Below are 19,544 nucleotides of genomic sequence, written 5' to 3' on the forward strand. Positions count from 1 at the left end.
TAATTCACCCCTCCCTTCTTGCCGGCCCCGCTGCACCAACATGGATTACTCATAATTACGATCGAATTGTAATCATAATTTGATCGTAATTGTTGGTGCAACATCCCTCAGGTCAAGGTTGACCTGGTTGACCAAGCTTGAGTCTTGGTTTGGGTTTCGATGTTTGACAATGCAAGGTTGATTGAAGAAGAGTCAAGTAGGTCAAGGATGACCGGATACTTGACTGGGAAGTCCTAGTGAGTGAAACTAGGCAGAAGGAAAATCCTGGTGAGTGAAGTTAGGTGAAAGACCTAGTGAGTGAAGCTAGGCAGGAGGAAAATCCTGGTGAGTGAAGCCAGGTCAAAGACCTAGTGAGTGAAGCTAGGCAATTGGGAAGTCCTAGTGAGTGAAGCTAGGCAGGAGGAAAATCCTAGAGAGTGAAGTCAGGTGAAAGACCTAGTGAGTGAAGCTAGGCAATTGGGAAAGTCCTGGTGAGTGAAGCCAGGCAAGAGAAATCCAGATGGGTCAAGGTTGACCAGACATTTGGTGAGAGTCCAAGTAGGTCAAAGAGATTGACCGGATACTTGGCACGAGGAAGAAAAGTCCAAGTAGGTCAGAGGGATTGACCGGATACTTGGCAAGAAGAGAAAAGTCCAAATGGGTCAAAGGGATTGACCGGACACTTGGTGAGAGAGTCCTAGCTGGTCAAGGGTGACCGGATGCTAGGTCTTATGTACCAATAAGTCATGGTTGACTAGATGTTGGTTTAGGGGGCTTTGGACTTGGTTTTGGGCAAAAACCAAGATCTGAATTGATCAGTCGATTGATCCAGCAGATCTGAATTGATCAGCCGATTGATCCAGCAGATTTGGATTGATCAGCCGATTGATCCAGCAGATCTGGATCGATCAGTGGATCGATCCAGAAGATCTGGATCGATCGGCCGATCGATCCGGTGAGTCCCTGCGAACAGAACCCCTCTGGATCGATCGGTGGATCGATCCAGAGGTCCCAATCGATCAGTGGATCGATTGGGACGCTGCTGCTTCGCGCGATAAGTACTGGATCGATCTGTGGATCGATCCAGGCGTTTTTCCAGAGCACAGAGGCGCTCTGGATCGATCCGTGGATCGATCCAAAGCCTCCCCGATCGATTGGGAGCATTCCAATCGATCGGGATTCGACCGTTAGCGTCGATTTAAGCCGTAGGCGTTCATTTCCTTCGGCATTGCTTCCACGACAAAGCTCAAATCTTCACCAGCGACTCCACAGAGCTCTCCACGCCAGTTCTTGAAGTTCTTGGAGGTTCTTCCAAGTCAAGAGGCGGATATATTGCAAGAGGAAGAAAGCTAGGGTTAGGATTTTCTTGTACTCATTGTAAACTTTGTGCTTGTATTTTTTATCGTTTCCCCTTCTTCTTGTAGTGTGAACTTGTAGGGCTTCTCCGCCTTCGGTAGTTACCGAAAAGGAGGGTTTTATTAGTGGAGGGTGCGTGAGTAGGTGTGGATCCTTGGACTAGTCACCTCTTGTGAGGTGGATATCAAGTAAACCAACCTTGTTAGCGTTGTGTGGTTTGTTTCTTGTATTTCCGCTGCGCATCTTTGAAGAAACAAGCAACGACGAGCACCTAGCACGCGACGAACTATTCACCCCCCCTCTAGCTACTTTTCGGTCCCAACAGAAGGGCTTAACTTATATATTCATTACCTAGTGGCATGAAGAAGGTTTAGGCTATTAGGATTAGCCTAACTTACATGTGGTATTGTAAGTGATAGTGTTGGTATTGTCAAACATCAAAAAGGGGAAGATTGTTAGTGCAACATCCCTCAGGTCAAGGTTGACCTGGTTGACCAAGCTTGAGTCTTGGTTTGGGTTTCGATGTTTGACAATGCAAGGTTGATTGAAGAAGAGTCAAGTAGGTCAAGGATGACCGGATACTTGACTGGGAAGTCCTAGTGAGTGAAGCTAGGCAGGAGGAAAATCCTGGTGAGTGAAGTCATGTGAAAGACCTAGTGAGTAAAGCTAGGCAGGAGGAAAATCCTGGTGAGTAAAGCCAGGTCAAAGACCTAGTGAGTGAAGCTAGGCAATTGGGAAGTCCTAGTGAGTGAAGCTAGGCAGGAGGAAAATCCTGGTGAGTGAAGCCAGGTGAAAGACCTAGTGAGTGAAGCTAGGCAATTGGGAAAGTCCTGGTGAGTGAAGCCAGGCAAGAGAAATCCAGATGGGTCAAGGTTGACCAGACATCGGGTGAGAGTCCAAGTAGGTCAAAGGGATTGACCGGATACTTGACACGAGGAAGAAAAGTCCAAGTAGGTCAGAGGGATTGACCGGATACTTGGCAAGAAGAGAAAAGTCCAAGTGGGTCAAAGGGATTGACCGGACACTTGGTGAGAGAGCCCTAGCTGGTCAAGGGTGACCGGATGCTAGGTCTTATATACCAACAAGTCATGGTTGACTAGATGTTGGTTTAGGGGGCTTTGGACTTAGTTTTGGGCAAAAACCAAGATCTGGATTGATCAGTCGATTGATCCAGCAGATCTGAATTGATCAGCCGATTGATCCAGCAGATCTGGATCGATCGGCCGATCGATCCGGTGAGTCCCTGCGAACAGAACCCCTCTGGATCGATCGGTGGATCGATCCAGAGGTCCCAATCGATCAGTGGATCGATTGGGACGCTGCTGCTTTGCGCGATAATCACTGGATCGATTCGTGGATCGATCCAGGCGTTTTTCCAGAGCACAGAGGCGCTCTGGATCGATTCGTGGATCGATCCAAAGCCTCCCCGATCGATTGGGAGCATTCCAATCGATCGGGATTCGACCGTTAGCGTCGATTTAAGCCGCAGGCGTTCATTTCCTTCGGCATTGCTTCCACGATAAAGCTCAGATCTTCACCAGCGACTCCACAGAGCTCTCCACGCAGTTCTTGAAGTTCTTGGAGGTTCTTCCAAGTCAAGAGGCGGATCTATTGCAAGAGGAAGAAAGCTAGGGTTAGGGTTTTCTTGTACTCATTGTAAGCTTTGTGCTTGTATTTTGTATCCTTTCCCCTTCTTCTTGTAGTGTGAACTTGTAGGGCTTCTCCGCCTTCGGTAGTTACCGAAAAAGGAGGGTTTTATTAGTGGAGGGTGCGTGAGTAGGTGTGGATCCTTGGACTAGTCACCTCTTGTGAGGTGGATACCAAGTAAACCAACCTTGTTAGCGTTGTGTGGTTTGTTTCTTGTATTTCCGCTGCGCATCTTTGAAGAAACAAGCAACGACGAGCACCTAGCACGCGACGAGCTATTCACCCCCCCCTCTAGCTACTTTTCGGTCCCAACAGTAATTAGTTGCAATCCTTTTCTAGGTTCACTATCTCCTCCAGATTATAGTTTGGTTCAGAGCAGGCAGCCGAAGGTTGTCCGGAGGCCACCCTTCGCTCAACGCCCAACAACTTGACTACTTGTCTACCACTGATGGCGTCCGAATGACCTCCGATTGTCTGTTCCAAACCAAACTATAATATGGAGGGGACGGTGATTTAGAAAGGAATCGTAACCAATTGCGACCAGATCGCAGTCACGATCTAATCGTAATTATGAGTGGTCTATCTCCTGGTCCAAAAAATAGGGACCAAGAGATCTGCTCTCCTATTTACCAAATGATGCACCTTTTTATGGTGCTTTTCTCATTCTACCCTCCTAATTACTTTTCTTTTTTATTTTCTCTATTATTTCTCTCTCTTCTCTTTCCTCTTATGCATGCAACGTTTCTTTTCTTTCTTCTTTTCTTTTTTCCTCTCTTTTGCACGTCGATTCTTCTAAAAATATTTTAACACCTCTAAGAAGTCGAATAAACAATGAATAACATATTTGAACTCCTTGCAACCCCAAAAATCTATAAAAACTAAAATGGATGCAATCGGAGCTCTCTAAGTCTATCAGTGAGTTTTGGTCAAAATCCACTAATGGATCTAGAGAGCTCCGATTGCACCTATTTCATTCCCTGTGGATTTATGAGGTTGTAAGGAGTTAAAATATACTATCTATTGTTTATTTTGACTTCTCAAAGAGGTTAAATATAAGTAAGATTCGAAAAAATTCTCCACGTTGAGCCTGATATGTAATAATATCAGACCCACGTTGAGCCTGATATGGAATCATATTAGGTTCAACGTGGAGAATTTTGATGATTATTTCTTATTACATTTTAACACCTCTGAAAAGTCGAAATAAACAATGGATATCATATTTGAACTCCTTGTAATCCCATAAATCTACAAAAATTGAAATGGATATAATCGGAGCTCTCTAGGTCCACATAAAAAAGATACATCGATAAATAACAAAATGATAAATTTTTAATTTTTTTTTTAAAATTTCAATGCGTTAAGTCACATAAAAAATATAAAATTTATTATTCTCTTTATAATTTTTTTAAAATTTTTTACTACTATTCTTAAAATAAAAACTTCAAGCGTCCATAATGGCGGTAACTTTTTCATTCAACTTTTACGTTTCAGAAATATCCAGTGGCTTGAGACTTTGCTCGGAGGCAAGAAGACATTTCTGCATTGGAAATATTCTCCAGCATTTCTGCATGCCCGGCAGAGAACTCTGTTCCATAAAACAAGTGGCAAAAGGCGAAACCCTCGCCCTCAGGACCCCCGCCGTACCCTGCCCAGGGTCATTACGAGGGAGGTAAATCACGGTAGCTCGGTGACAAGTACGCAGTGGGCCGAGACTTTTTTTGCACAGGGATAGGGAATAAATCCCCGTTGCCTTGCGGACTCGAATCCATGTTCTCAGTGGCAAACTTCCACGTCTTTACCAGCCGAGATAACCCCGTGGGGCCTGTTCCATAAAACAAGTGTTTGGTAAGAGTTAGGAGTTAGGCAGAGAAGCGAAGTAATTACATCTACGCTGCAGACACACTTATAATAACTCAATGAACAAGTTTTTTCAAAGAGAGAATTAAAAATAATAATTAAAGAACAGAAATTAGGCCAAACTCACAATAATTCAGAAGTGAGACAAATTACTCAACAATATTATTTTTTTGTCATATTATATATATGATTTTTTTTTTTCAAAGACAATTACTCGCCAACTAACTAAAACCAGTTCAAAAGTTGGGAGGAAGCTTAAATAATTGAAAGAGACAGAGTCCACATTTTCAAGGAAACCTACCTAACTCTTATGACAGATATTTCAATGAGGATCCGTATGCATATAATTTTTATTTTATTTTTATTAGGTGTTCAAATTTTATAACCCTGACTAAATTTAAGATAGAGAATCTAATCTTATATTTCACCTATTAAATAAATTCAAATACACATTATGTTATAATTGAATCCTAATTATTTGCCATTACACCCATTCTTGAGAGGCAATGAGAAACTGCCACCTCTAGATGACCTAAGTGACTAAGTCTATAAAGGAGGGTGTGTATATATATATATATATATATATATAGTCAACAGTAGAATTTGTTGGATGATCTCATGATTATCTATGAAAAGATAAATTAAGAAATTATAAATGACCAATAGTAAGATTGTTCGTTCAATTTTACTGAGAATCAATCTTGTTAGTAAGTTATGTTCCGCATAAGTCAATTTTATTTAAAAAAAATTTGGAAATTGAGAGCTGATATTTTGAGTAAAATAAATTTTTTTTTAAAATATGAGAATATTAAATTGGTTTGGTTTTCTAATATCGGTAGAATTTGTTTATGGTGTTATTAGATTTAGTTCTCATAGATTTGGTAAAGAAAGTCAGCATGGTTGACTTAAATGTGTGGTTGTGGTTTCTTTGCTTTTTGTCTATTATCAACAGGATACATCATCTGATTTATTTCCCCCAAATAATAATAAATATTATTATTATTATTATTTTGATTGTTCATCCTAAACTAAATTACGGATATCATTTCATTTCTCCATATCTTTAATATTTAATATTATTTTTAAAATATTTATATTTATAATTTTTATATTCGAATATTAAATATTTGTGCGACTTTTACTAAAATTGGTTAAATCCTTGATATTTAATGTACCTCAAACTAGCTCATGGAAAAGGCGAAGGGCCACGGCAAATTTTGGGAAAAATTCCGCACTTTCTTCGATCGCCTCCAAAAGTCCACTGCGATTCGGTCCAAGTTTCTCCACTACATCGCATGCTTCTCGCTTTCTCTTCCCTTCGCCGCCCACATCCTGCGCCTCCCGGTACGTGTCTCCTCACCGTCACCGGACGATTCTGTTCTATCGCGATTATTCCGACGGAGGTTCGATTTGATTTGAATTTTGAATGCTCTGTTGTCGATTCATTGGTTTGGAGCTTCCGCGATCTTATTTCTCTGGATCCGGTTTTCTTGCCGATCGGAAGTTCCGAACTTTTTGGTTCTGTCCGCCAAAAGTTGGATTTTTTTTTTGCCCGTAATGAAACGGAAACGTCCTGCTGCTGTGTTTCTGTTTCTTCGATGATTCAGGGTTGTGATTCCTAGTCTTTGCCGTTTCATTTATCATGGCCGGTTTGCATTTCGTGCCATTTTGAGATTCTTCTGACCTCAGTAATTGACGCTTACAATTTCAAGGCTTCGAGTTTTTCTGATTTCTAAGAAAAGCTGATTGCGATCTTCTCTTCCAAGCCGAGTCTCTAACGTTTGTTTACTGAAGTCGGTAACCTTTTTTTTTCTCTCTCTCTCTCTGCTGCAGCTCTATGCATCTGGTTTGCAATTGGCGGCTAAGATCATTTGACGGTAGAGAGTTGTTTTACCCTAATTTCCATCTGATTCTAGTAGCCTGATATGAAGGATCTCCCTCACATGCTACCTGCTAATAGAAGTCGCAGTCAGCCCAGGGCTAGTAGACCTTGGCCTCTATCAGGTTAACATTATTGCTTTAAGCAGACTCACTTGTCTTCTACTTAGTTATTTGAATGATCATTTTTCTAAGTTTTAGAATGACAAAGTTACACCTTTTGAGAATGGTTAAGTTATATAATTGTGGTAATGATAAAGTTACATCATGCAGTATATTTTTCTTTGATGGTGAACTTATTTTTATTTGTTTGCATATGAAGAAGTTTGTTTTAAAAAAAAAAAAGAAGAAAAGGATTATGTAAGAGAATTCAGATCCTTTATGCAACTTGTTAAATTATCTGAAATTTTCTTTCTCAAGGTTGTTCTGATGTTGACGATTAGTTCAGCTTGTTCCTTCTTGTTAACTTTTTTTTTTTTTTTTTTTCAAATTTTTACTGATCAAAATACTGGATTTTGCTATTTTCTTCTTTTAGGCATGGACAACTCAGAGTCACGCCGCAGGTCACAGATTATTGGAAAACTTGCAATGGCATTCATGCTTACAGCCTTATGCATACTGATCTTAAAGCAGTCCCCAAGTTTTAGTGGCCCCAGCGTGGTATGTTTTATTCAATCAATTTGGGTAATTGTTATTTTTTTATGATTTTCTCTTTTTCATGAAAAAAAAACAATCAACCTGTGTAAAAATAAAACAATTTTGTCTATGGTGTAGTTATCTCTGCCATACTTTCTTGTAACTGTTTCCTCATCCTTATCATGATTTTTACAGTTCCTTGGAAAAGGATTATGGAGAGATAGTGATTATTCTATGCAAATATCATCAATTGCTACTTTTTTTCCTACATAATTCTTTGATTTTCCTTGTTCCTTATTTTCACTATGTTATAAGCTAGATTAGGTTCATCCTGATCCATGCTATCAATTCATACAATCTCAAAGTACCCTGTGAATTCACTATTGCTCAATTTACAGTTTTCTCGTCATGAGTCTGGAGTGACTCATGTCTTAGTGACTGGAGGTGCTGGCTATATTGGTTCTCATGCTGCACTTCGGCTTTTGAAAGACAATTACAGGGTCACCATAGTGGTATGGTAACTTCACTAAGCAGATATTAATGCACTACACCCCCAGTCTATTAACCAGCACCTCTGTTGTTATAATTATTCCTTTTGGCTGATTTCAACAGGATAACCTTTCCAGAGGAAATCTTGGAGCAATTAAAGTTCTTCAGCAGCTGTTTCCGGAACCTGGAAGGCTTCAATTCATTTATGCTGATTTAGGAGATGCCAGAGCTGTATCCTGGCAATTTGACATTCTGAGAAACTAACATCTTACCTTTGTTGACATTTTGGCCAACAGTTGCCCACTTGTTTATTCCTTAACAGAACACTAGGTCAACAATATTTTTGAAAAAAATGCATTTGATGCTGTTATGCACTTCGCTGCAGTTGCTTATGTGGGAGAAAGCACACTCGAACCTCTTAGGTATGCCATTTATCCAATTATATCAGAAGACATGGTACCTACAATTCATTGACAGTATTCTTTTCATGTTAAGCATACATTAAATACTAGCAACCAATGCACTGCCTTGTTGTGAACACAAGAGTTTGAGAGGTAGTATCTGAATTATTCGGTATTATAATATTGTATTTTCTATCCATTCTCCCTGATTCTAAGTTTGCTTTCTACTGATATTTTCTCAAATACAATAATTTCCAAATAATATTTGTTTCATGTAGCTCCAAAAGGTTTTGAGATCACATACATTTCCTTGTTTTCTTTATGATTACGATCATAGAACCGCTTGTGCTTCCTTGTGCAATAGCAGTGTTAAAGAATAGTAAATTACTGAAACTTAATCCTCCCTAGATCTATTTAGTTTAGTGTGTTCTCAACTTCTCATCACATGACATGCACTTCAGACTTTGTTTCATGGGAACAACCTAATTTCGTCGCTTAATACAACTTGAATATCAGTCTAGCAGTTGTTTATTTGATTTTTGCCTGCCCATAGGTACTATCATAATATCACATCAAATACTTTGGTAATTCTGGAAGCCATGGCAGCACATGGTGTTAAAACTCTTATTTACTCAAGTACATGTGCAACTTATGGGGAACCGGAAAAAATGCCTATTACAGAAGTAACTCCTCAGGTGAGAAACCATGCCTACTTTCTCCTAGAATTTCTTTTTCCAATATTTACTAATATTGTCGCACTCATGAACTTGGTTATGTTTATCACGCCATGTTTGATACAGCATCCTATCAACCCATATGGGAAGGCCAAAAAGATGGCGGAGGATATTATTTTGGACTTCTCAAAGAGATCAGACATGGCAGTCATGATCTTAAGGTCTCATTCTCTGATGATAATTTAAGACTGGCTAGCCTGCTTAGAGCACGATCTAATCTCTCTGTGTTGACAGATATTTCAATGTTATTGGATCAGATCCTGAAGGAAGGTTAGGTGAAGCTCCAAGACCTGAGTTACGCGAGCACGGGCGTATATCCGGTGCTTGCTTTGATGCAGCACTGGGTATCATACCTGGTCTGAAGGTATCTTCATCATCCTCTTTATGACAAAGTGAAAGAACAGTGGATGTTAAATCTGCATCTGGCAAACCTCATTGATACAGAAGCAAATATAAACAACAATCTTTTTACTGGCTTCACTTGTAGGTTAAAGGAGTAGACTATGCTACAAGTGATGGAACCTGTATCAGAGATTATATCGACGTTACTGATCTCGTTGATGCTCATGTGAAAGCCCTCGACAAGGCAAGGCCTAGCAAAGTCGGCATATATAACGTTGGTACCGGAAAAGGTGCCTTTCTATTTCCATTCCTGCATGTTCTGTAGAGCAAGAATACAGCAACAAAACAACTGATGAGTGTTCTGTGTTATATATCCAGGTAGGTCCGTGAAGGAATTTGTCGAGGCCTGCAAAAAGGCAACTGGGGTGAGCATCAAAGTCGACTACCTCGAGCGCAGACCTGGAGACTATGCTGAAGTTTACAGTGACCCGTCAAAAATCAACCGCGAGCTCAACTGGAGTGCCCGCTACACTGACCTTCAGGAGAGTCTTTCGATCGCTTGGAAGTGGCAGAAGTCACATCCAAATCGTTATGAGTCGGAAGCAGCCGTGGCTCTCTGATCGGGTCGTTTCGATCTTTAACTTATCTGTACAATACTTCATAAAGATGAGCTTTTCGCTGCTAGCCAACTTTTGGTGCTCATTGAGAATGGATTCAGAGTATATATATAAACAAAAAGCTGTTATCTTACCATAGTGAAGATAGGAAAAGATAACTAAAGATTGAAGCTGATGATAATTGAATTCATTCATCAATTTGGCATATACTATTCTTTACTTATTATAAATGTCATTTTTATTCTTTTTCTCGGATCAAAATAGATTTGTGATGTATTATTACTTTTGTAACTTTGCTGCCAAACAGAATTTTAATGCCCCTATCTTTATGACTTGTGAGATCTTTAAAGTCATAATATACTGGAAATGTTTAGCAATTATAGCAATATTCAATAGATCCTTATGATGATCTCTGTCTTTATAACTAGTAAGGTCTTTAAGATTATAGATACGTTTTTTTTTTTCTTAGGAGATCATTAAAATAAATCAGGAAGTATGTGACGGTCAAATCAGAAGGCGGCACCTCTTTTTCCGTCTTTACAATATAGACAATTAAAATAAATCAAATGGGAATTTTAAAAGTAAAAAGAAAGAGAAAATAGTCTAACTCTCGACAATAAGGAACTCCAAAAAATCTGCCATAAATACTGTATAGAGTTACTTTGTAGTAACTACAGAATCTGACATTAAAAAAATAACGTAACTAGACATTAAAAAAATAACGTAACTACAGAATCTGACATTAAAAAAATAACACTATGTATAGAGTTCTATTATGTCAAAATATTGAATTAAAGTTTTTTTAATATGATCACTCTCATTTGAAAATTTTTGTAATGGCCACTTTGTAGTAGTTGTCTTTGAAAATTTGCTTGTAGTCGTAGTTTTTAGTAACTATCTAAGCAGCTCTTTTTAACAGCTACTAAATTACTTTTATAAAAAATTTAAAATGATTTTAGTCAAATTAAAAATATTTTAATAGAGTTTAAATAATTTTAATTAAATTATAAACTATTTTGATATAATAATTTTGAGTATCCAATTAACGTTAAATGTGGAACGCCATTTTAATTTTTGTCCAAAATTTAAAAGTAATAATAAAAAATAATAATTAGGATATTAAATAAATCGAGGAGATAGAGATCCAGAAGGCACGCACTGCTATTCGAGTCGGTTCCCTTCCCCCGAAGCCAAGCCAACTCCGATTCGTCTCCTCCGTTCCTCGTCCTCCCATCTGCTCCATCGATGATCCAACCCATCCTCCATTGGCTCTCCTCCGACGCTGAGATCCCCCGCTAGGATTTCCCCTGCCGGATTTGAGGCTTCGGGGCCGAAGCTAGAAGGCCGGCCGCCAGCGCTGCCGTCGCTTACAATTGGGGAAATCTGGGCATCTGAGTTTCTTGGTGATTGATTTAGGGCGATCGGCTGCCAAACCCTGGGTTCTCTTCGGTAACTCTGGAGGTCCATTTTCGCCTGCCTGTCTCTTCTTAGCGGTTTAGGATTTTGTTGCTTAGACTAGTCGTTTGTGATTTCGCTCTTGGTTTTCGATTTTGATGTGTCCGGTTCTTCATCATGGCGTGTCTCGTTGGAGTGAGCATTTAGGCAAATGTTTTTAGCGGATGTAGTTGTTGCTGGTCATCGAATAGATAGTGTGAATATGTTCGATCTTCACCTTTTTTTTTGCTGAAATGTTTCTTAGAAAAATAACTGTTGCATCCTGTATATGATTCTATCCTTGCTAGTAGGATGTTATGAAGCCATCCAGTTAATTAATGATACTGTCTTTTATCTCCATTTGTGTTTATTCTAATTGTGTTGCACTGACATTTTTGTTCTTGTGAGCTTCTAATATGGTCACGTTAGAAGTACATTAGTAAGTTTTGTAAATGCTGTTTATTTGCCCTGTTTCTTACATTATCCAAGGTGCAGCTCGTGATGAACATGAATCAATCATGTGATATGCATTGTTTGCTCCTTGTTTGTTAGTGTTAACTTTGATGTCTCTGTTGCCTCATCACTTTGTTGCTTCCTTACACTCTCTCCGATGCTTTCTAGATGTTTACTGATTAGACCATCTGTCTCACGAGGTATGATTAGACTAGTTGCAACTCATCTTAGGCAATAGTGCTACTAACCTTTGGGAATTACTTTATGCAGGAATCCTTTGAGTACCTATTTGCCAGTTTGGGCAGGTGTTGCATTGGTCCTGTGCGTAGCTATAGTTTGGCTGCTGAGATATATGGGATAATTCTGGCATTTCATGGGAGGTTTGGAGGATGATGAACCGGCAGCAAAACGTGTGAAAGCATCCTCCATAGAATTGAGGAGCCCCTGGAACACCTCATCTCTTTTAGTGCTCACTGGTTGTTCCGGAGCTACAATGGCTAGACCATTACCATCCCAGGGGAAGGAAGATATGATCGGTAGCAAAGGGGTTATTAAAAGGGTTGAGTTTGTTAGGATCATTACTCAGGCCCTTCATTCACTTGGTTATGAAAAAAGTGGACAAATTCTAGAGGAGGAATCAGGTATTCCTTTGTATTCACCAACAGTCAATCTTTTCAGGAAGCAAGTGCTTGATGGAAAATGGGACGAAAGTGTAATCACATTGCATAGGATAAGTCTTCTGAATGAAAATTCACTGAAATCTGCTACTTTCTTGATATTAGAGCAGAAGTTCTTTGAACTCTTGGAGAAGAACAGGTTCATGGAAGCATTGAACACATTGAGAAGTGAGATTACTCCACTTGGCATCAATGAAAAGCGGGTTCATGAACTTGCTGCTTGTGTTGTCTCTCCTTCACAGCGTGTTTTACTTGGGTTTGCTAGCCTTGGAATAGAAAATTCAAATTCTAGACTAAAATTTTTGGATGAGTTGCAGAAGTTGCTTCCTCCAACAGTGATGATACCTGAGAGGAGATTAGAAAATTTGGTTGAACAGGCACTGAATCTGCAGAAAGAATCATGTTATTTCCACAATCCTCTCAGTAGTTCTCTCTCACTGTATACTGATCACAAGTGTGGAAAGGATTTATTACCTTCTCATACCATTCAGGTTTAGCAGTCAATCTATCCTTGAGTTATATAATTATGCCTCTTTTCCTTTTTATATTCATTTAAATACAACAAAAAGTTGCTATATGCAGAGTTACGTAGTTGAATAAAAGTACCAAACTGGTCGGAGTTGGCATGTGATAAGAGAAGGCAAGATGTTTCATCTTTTTAGTGATCTACCATAATGAATATACTAGAAATATGAATTCCGATGGAACATGATTAAAACATAGATGCAAGAGTTGGTGCTGTAGAATGATGAACTTCACTAAAATGGGATGATGCTTAAGTGGTTTGAACTTTGCTTTGATACTAGATAAATTGAATTCTTGGATGAATGACTATGGACTTGTAAACCAGCTGCAGATGATTTTTTATGATGTTTATAGGGTAATACCTGTAGTCGAGCAGTTTGATATGGAGGCCCTCATGAGTTATGACAACTGTCAATTGGATGTATGATGAATACAAGCAGGTTTGGGTGTGCTTCAAGTAATGGTTATTAGTCCAGGAATTTTGTAGCTGGTTGTTGGTTTTGATTACATAACATTTAATGGTTTTGATTTATCTACAACTCGACACCACAGCTACTCATCAATCATGGAGAGTTGTTCTAGAACTTTATTGACTTAGCCTACTAGTTGTTTAATAAAATTGGAAAAGGTAATTTCTCTTAAGCTTAGTTATTTATACTCGTTGAGAAAGGAAAATGAAGCCTCTTTAGATATCATTCTTTTCAGTTTGTTATTTGGATATGATTGTCTGGTTTAAGGGAAGGAGAAAAGAACATAGATTATGGGTAATGAATTTTTTCTTCCTTAACTTGCTATGATGTTAAATCTGAAAAGAGTACAAGAATAGACCTCCAAGTAAGATTGAAAAATGAATTACAGAAGAAGCCATGAAAAACAACTTGCCATATGTGCTTAAAATACAAGTACATCTAGCTGTTACTAGTCTATCCTCATAAGTATTTATCTTCATTCTGTTATCATTAACATGCTACCATAATTTACTTTTTGTAATTGATTACAACCATGTTACATTTGGAAACTAAATGAATCTTACAATTGAGATGTACTGTCTACTTGCATCAGGTATTGCAAGAACATCAGGATGAAGTATGGTTTGTTCAGTTCTCTAATAATGGAAAATATCTAGCTTCGGCTTCAAATGATAAGTCGGCAATTATATGGGAGGTAATTATTAATATTGGTGTACCAGTTTTACTCCTACCTTGTGTGGGCTTTTACCTTGTAATTAACAGTTTGATTACAGTCTCACTTATTCCACTTCATGTTTGACTAGCATAAATTGAATTGGTTCTCTGTATCTGTCATATAACCTTTGTTCTTTCCTTTGTTATAATCATTCTTACTACAAGCAATTGGACATGTCTTCATTGTTCAAAGCCTCCTGCGCCTGACAAATTATGTCTAAGCAAGTTGTCATATTTGACAATGTGCAGTAGTAGGCACTAGTATGAGACAGTGCCTTCATTTCTTTTGTTGCTACTGCCTTGAATGTCAATTCTCTATCCGTGCTCCATGACAGATTGATAGTGGAAGTCAGTTTTTTTTGATGAACTATGGGTGAGGTTTGCAGTGTCAATATGCTACACTCCCAGACTGAATAGAAATCTAATTTTACAGTTGGTCACGTATTTCATGTTAAACATGTCTGATATGCTGCTTTCCTGCTTAGTAGAAATTTTTACTGATCAGGAGGGAATCCATTTTGATTGTAGTTTTTCTATTCCTTTTTTATTCGTTTATTTCTTGTTGTTTAAACCTCCATCTAAATGAAGTATGAAGCATCATGAACAGTTGCGGCTTACAATAAACTTGAGGTGACCACACAAACACTATTCAAAATTAGGGAAAAGTTTCCCTGATGATATTTTGATGGTGTTAACTTTGGTGAAAAAGAATACTGAATTGCATTCAAACGCGTTGAGATAATAACACATCACTTATACTTGGGCGAAACAAAACTTAATTAGTTAATATAGTTACTAACAATTCGATCTTAGATCAGCATACAATTAATGATGTCTTTGAGCTCATATCAGAACATCAATGAGAGAGGAAAAGGATGAAGTGAAATGAGAATGAAGAGTGATCTCAGGAGCATATCTTTCGAGTGGGTTGCTCTGGGCTGTCACAAAATGGAGCGGGCTGCCTGTTCTGGGTATGAGTTCTCTGTTCTACCCTGATCTTGGGCTGATGCTGGACTCCAAGACATCTCCATTGCTGGATTTGCTTGGGCCAGGCTGTGGACATATCCCAGAGGATCCGGGCTACCAAGGAGCGGGCTGCTCTCCCCCTTGGGGGGTTGTTGATGGTCTTACTTTACAAGCTGGGTTGATTGACCTTGGAGGCTTTTGGGACTTCATCACATACTGGTTGAGGGGAGGGTCTACTAGCTACGTGGGATGGTTGATGTTGTTGCATGATGGCTTGCCATCAGTTATGTTGGTGTATGAACTTGATTGGGCTTGTTCAATCCTGGTGGTACCTTTTTCTTGGATATAATATATTTTTACTTATCCAAAAAAAAAAGATAGAGGAAAGAACTTCGACATCTTGGAGGAAGATGGATAAACTGAGGTTTTTTTTTTCATCTATTGAGCTCTTCATTGGAGATGGACAATCAAATCAACCTTTTGCTCGAAGTAGCAAATTGAGAGCACGATAGTTAAAAGTCTTTTACTAGATACGAGGAAAGGGAGCAAAATCAGTGTAGAGGCGGCAATGGACTCTGACTACCTCCCAAGAGCCAGGCACAACCTAGGCACGGACCTTATGTACTTTACACCTCAAATATCAAAAATGCTCCACTATTTTTAATGAAATAAATAAATTCTAAGGCTATTTTAGTTTTTCTATTAATAAAATGATTAAAAAAATAAAATTCTTTTGAAAATAATTCATTTAAGTTCACTCATACTAATTTCTTATTCTCTTCTCTACTCTTTTATTACTAATCCTATCTCTTCTTTCTTTTTTTAACCCTTGAAACCTAGTGTTATGTAATTGCTGAGAACATTGCTGTTGGCTATGATCTACTCATTCAAGCATGTAGACAAGAATTTCATATGTTCTAATCTCTGTAATCTGTACTGGTATAGATTTATGTTAATCATTAGTAATTGTTTAATATCAGTAACAGTATCAATAATTTAAAATTAATAAATATTTTTTTTTAATATAATTTTATGATGGCCAGTTAATAAAAATCCAACTTTGTCATTCCAGGCATGGGCCATAACCAACCCAAATAGCTCATTTGACATCTTTATTTGGTATGTCTGTGTGAGGGATCTCTTAGGACGTTGACCTCTTGGTGGCGGCAGCCGTTAGTCCTCGAGAGCAACTCGGGTGTGTGTTATCATATGAGTAAGCTAGAAGGGATGATGCACTAAGTCTTTTGCTGCTTCTGCATAAGATCTTGCAATGTCTGACAAACACCCAATGATGTCTCGCGGTTCGGGATGGGTTTGCAGTGATGTCTCACAATGTGGGCTAGAGAAAGCCACCATATAACCTATTGAGGAGATAGTTTGCGTTGATGTGTTGAAAACAAGGACCAATGGCTACCCACTATTGATGTTAGTACTTGTACACGTGCTGTGGCAACAATGGTGGCTTTCTTAGATGTAGGTGAGATTGCAAGTGGGAGGCAGCAACCTGCCCCTTGGAGAATACTTTTTTGAGAACCCTAATCATAAAGGGGTACCAGAACATCATGTTGTATTGTATTCAATGTGAGATAACCATCTTCCTGAATATATAGAACTAATAATTAGAAGACTATTGAAGGTCTAAACCTACTATGCCTAATAACCCTATTAAACTAAAATATGAGATGGGAAACATGTGTACCAGGAAAAATTTATTCTCCAGTTTCTGAGAATTTTATATATTGAATTTGTTAAGGTTTGGACTCATGTTTAATAATCTTAAGTGACATATATGATTTTTCAGAACTTTATCCGACCATTTGGTTTTGCAAGTCAATCCCTGTGCTTAAAAATGATATGCATTGCACCTTGTTAACTGTTTTCTAACCCATTGGAGTTTAAGCCAAGAGAGGGCCTTTTTATAAATAGAAAAAAAAATTCTTTTGTGGTAATATGCTGATTTTTTTTTTCTGTAAAAGATTATCAACTTAATGAAAGGTGCTGCTTTAAAAAAGGAAGTTAGATTTCAGTTTTCAGTTTTTAGTCAAACGTATGTTTTTGCTGAACTTCATTCTGGGAACTTTGTTCAGGTCTCAAAGTTAATGTATTAGTGCAATGATATCCATTGTAGCAAGTTAACCCCTTGCTAATTAATTGGAGGTTAAGCCAGCATTGAAGGTTTTCTTTAAATGAAAAAAAAAGAAAAAGAAAAAGCAGTTTTTTTATAGTAATTTGTTTTTTTATATTAAAAAGCTTTATCAACTTAATGATCTTTCAAAAGGGAAGCTAGCTTTCATTTTTATGATGTAAAATTTGTATTCCACTTTTGTTCAGGTTCATGAGGATGGACGATTGTCATTAAAGCACAAACTGATTGGCCATCGAAAGCCTGTTTCAATGGTTGCCTGGAGTCCGGATGACTGCCAGCTTCTCACATGTGGAACAGAGGAAGTTGTAAGACGCTGGGATGCATCAACCGGAACATGCCTAAACGTTTATGAAAAAGCTGCCTTTTCACTGATTTCTTGTGGTTGGTTCCCAGATGGAAAACAATTATTCTCTGGTGTCACCGATAGGAGTATCTGCATCTGGGATTTGGAAGGTACTGAAATTGAGTCTTGGAAAGGGCGGCTAAAAAGCATGGCCTCAGATATGGCCATTACGAAAGATCACCAGAGGATCATAAGCATGTATAAAGAAAATGTGATTATGTTGCTAGATAGGGAGACAAAGACGGATAAACTGATACAAGAGGAACAGACTATTACTTCATTTACTCTATCACATGATAATAATTTTTTACTTGTAAATTTGACAAACCAGGAGATTCATTTATGGAGCATAAAAGATGATCCCAGACTTGTAAAGAGATACAAAGGCCACAAGCGTAGCAGATTCTTAATTCGATCCTGTTTTGGAGGCATCGAACAAGCTTTTATTGCTAGTGGAAGCGAGGATTCTCAGGTACTTTGATTCAATATGGGAACTTTTCTGGTTTTTGATTATGCTAATGCCACATATTATAGTTGCTAGATTATGTGACACAAACATATCAACATTTAAAGATGAGTAATGGCAAAGCAAAGTAATTTAGGACATTCTAGGAAGAAGTTTTATTTTACATAGTTACACTGTTAAAAATTAGCTTTATATGATTATGATGGCTTTTAATGTTGCACGATGGGTTATCTGGAGATCAGGTATACATATGGCACCGAAATAGTGGAAATCTTGTTGAGGTGCTCCCCGGGCACTCCAGTGCTGTCAACTGTGTCAGCTGGAATCCGACGAACCCCCACATGCTAGCGTCTGCAAGCGACGACTACACAATTCGCATATGGGGACTCAGCAAGGACAACCTGAAGTGCTATGAGACCCACAGCAATGGAGTTGCCCACTGCAATGGCAATAGTAAATGACAGTGGCTATGGTAAAGCCAGTTCACTGACATCCTTCATCAGTCTACTGATTTGTCTGTAAATTCTTTAAAACAATCTAGTCATCTACACAAACAAACTAAATTGCAATGAAACCATGCGCTTTAAACAATCCCGTCATCCCTTAAAATTGTTGTCTTGGTATTTTGCTACTGCTATTCATCGTTTTTTAGGCAATAAGAATCTTTTAGAATGATGATAGAACCAACTTTAATTCTTCTAGTGCTAGTGCTATCCATCGCTTGGATTGAAAGGCTCACCTTAGGAATGTCAATGGTCGGATTTGATTCAAATTATATATCTTGTTTCCATTCTTTTTTATTATATTCATTTTTATTAGGTATTTAATTTTCATCCTTATATTTATTAAATTATCGGATATCCATACTTCATATAATTGAATCGGATATTCAGTGAAGTATGGGTAGGACTCATCATAGTTATTTTCATGTTTGAATTTGAAAATTTTCATACCTAATTATTTATTCAGATTTAAATTATTTTTCATACTCGATATTGAATTTGGAAGAAATTATCATCTCTACTCACCTATGAGGAGTACTATTAAAAATTTATTAGTCTTCTTGGAGTGGTGTGGTTAAAGGTTATGCCTTTCTTTATACATTCGTGATTGATCTCTTTGGTATTTTATCACACAAATAAAAATTTATTAGAAAATAATTTTATTTTTTTTTAAAATTTTTTTCTTAAATAAAATCAATCAATAAAATATAATTTTCCATAGGCTTACAAATTTTACTCATAATTTTCTACGAGCTCTAAACACTATAATAATAAATATCATCTTTAAACAATAGCAAAATAAATGGAGTGTTTTGAAAAAAAACATAAAGAAAGAGATGAAAGAACAGCCAATTTGAGAAAAATAATTTTCTTCCCGATAAGGGCTAAAATAGAAGAAAAGTTGAAAA

At 37.9% G+C, this 19,544-nt stretch overlaps 2 protein-coding genes across 3 annotated transcripts; both read left to right on the top strand.

Moving 5' to 3' along the window:
* The first annotated feature begins 6,019 nt into the window (after positions 1–6,019).
* Positions 6,020–10,187, top strand: LOC122041819 (probable UDP-arabinose 4-epimerase 2). 2 transcript variants are annotated; one of them, XM_042601645.1, is made up of 11 exons: positions 6,020–6,245; positions 6,676–6,846; positions 7,256–7,380; positions 7,755–7,868; positions 7,969–8,076; positions 8,176–8,267; positions 8,800–8,941; positions 9,047–9,141; positions 9,215–9,344; positions 9,468–9,612; positions 9,701–10,187. In XM_042601645.1, the coding sequence occupies exons 2-11, from the start codon at positions 6,768–6,770 to the stop codon at positions 9,940–9,942; spliced, it is 1,272 nt and encodes a 423-aa protein (XP_042457579.1). In that variant the 5' UTR covers positions 6,020–6,245; positions 6,676–6,767; the 3' UTR covers positions 9,943–10,187. The 2 variants fall into 2 exon arrangements, with proteins under 2 accessions (XP_042457579.1, XP_042457578.1); XM_042601644.1 differs by having other exon boundaries at positions 6,021–6,186.
* A 904-nt stretch (positions 10,188–11,091) lies between these two features.
* On the top strand, positions 11,092–18,724 carry LOC122041818 (WD repeat-containing protein 26 homolog). Its single transcript, XM_042601643.1, has 5 exons — positions 11,092–11,400; positions 12,097–12,994; positions 14,091–14,192; positions 17,510–18,139; positions 18,376–18,724. The coding sequence occupies exons 2-5, from the start codon at positions 12,200–12,202 to the stop codon at positions 18,592–18,594; spliced, it is 1,746 nt and encodes a 581-aa protein (XP_042457577.1). The 5' UTR covers positions 11,092–11,400; positions 12,097–12,199; the 3' UTR covers positions 18,595–18,724.
* The last annotated feature ends 820 nt before the right edge of the window (positions 18,725–19,544 follow it).

Source organism: Zingiber officinale, chromosome 2A (assembly GCF_018446385.1).
Source record: "Zingiber officinale cultivar Zhangliang chromosome 2A, Zo_v1.1, whole genome shotgun sequence".
Classification (NCBI taxonomy): domain Eukaryota; kingdom Viridiplantae; phylum Streptophyta; class Magnoliopsida; order Zingiberales; family Zingiberaceae; genus Zingiber; species Zingiber officinale.

What these genes read in the sequence shown, in the direction of transcription:
- LOC122041819 (XM_042601645.1), top strand. Translation starts at nt 6,768, where the DNA reads ATGAAGGATCTCCCTCACATGCTACCTGCTAATAGAAGTCGCAGTCAG. An exon ending in GTTTTAGTGGCCCCAGCGTG is followed by an intron (nt 7,381 to 7,754) that starts GTATGTTTTATT and finishes CTCAATTTACAG; the next exon opens with TTTTCTCGTCATGAGTCTGG. An exon ending in GTATCATACCTGGTCTGAAG is followed by an intron (nt 9,345 to 9,467) that starts GTATCTTCATCA and finishes CTTCACTTGTAG; the next exon opens with GTTAAAGGAGTAGACTATGC.
- LOC122041818 (XM_042601643.1), top strand. Translation starts at nt 12,200, where the DNA reads ATGGGAGGTTTGGAGGATGATGAACCGGCAGCAAAACGTGTGAAAGCA. An exon ending in TACCTTCTCATACCATTCAG is followed by an intron (nt 12,995 to 14,090) that starts GTTTAGCAGTCA and finishes TACTTGCATCAG; the next exon opens with GTATTGCAAGAACATCAGGA. An exon ending in GTGGAAGCGAGGATTCTCAG is followed by an intron (nt 18,140 to 18,375) that starts GTACTTTGATTC and finishes TCTGGAGATCAG; the next exon opens with GTATACATATGGCACCGAAA.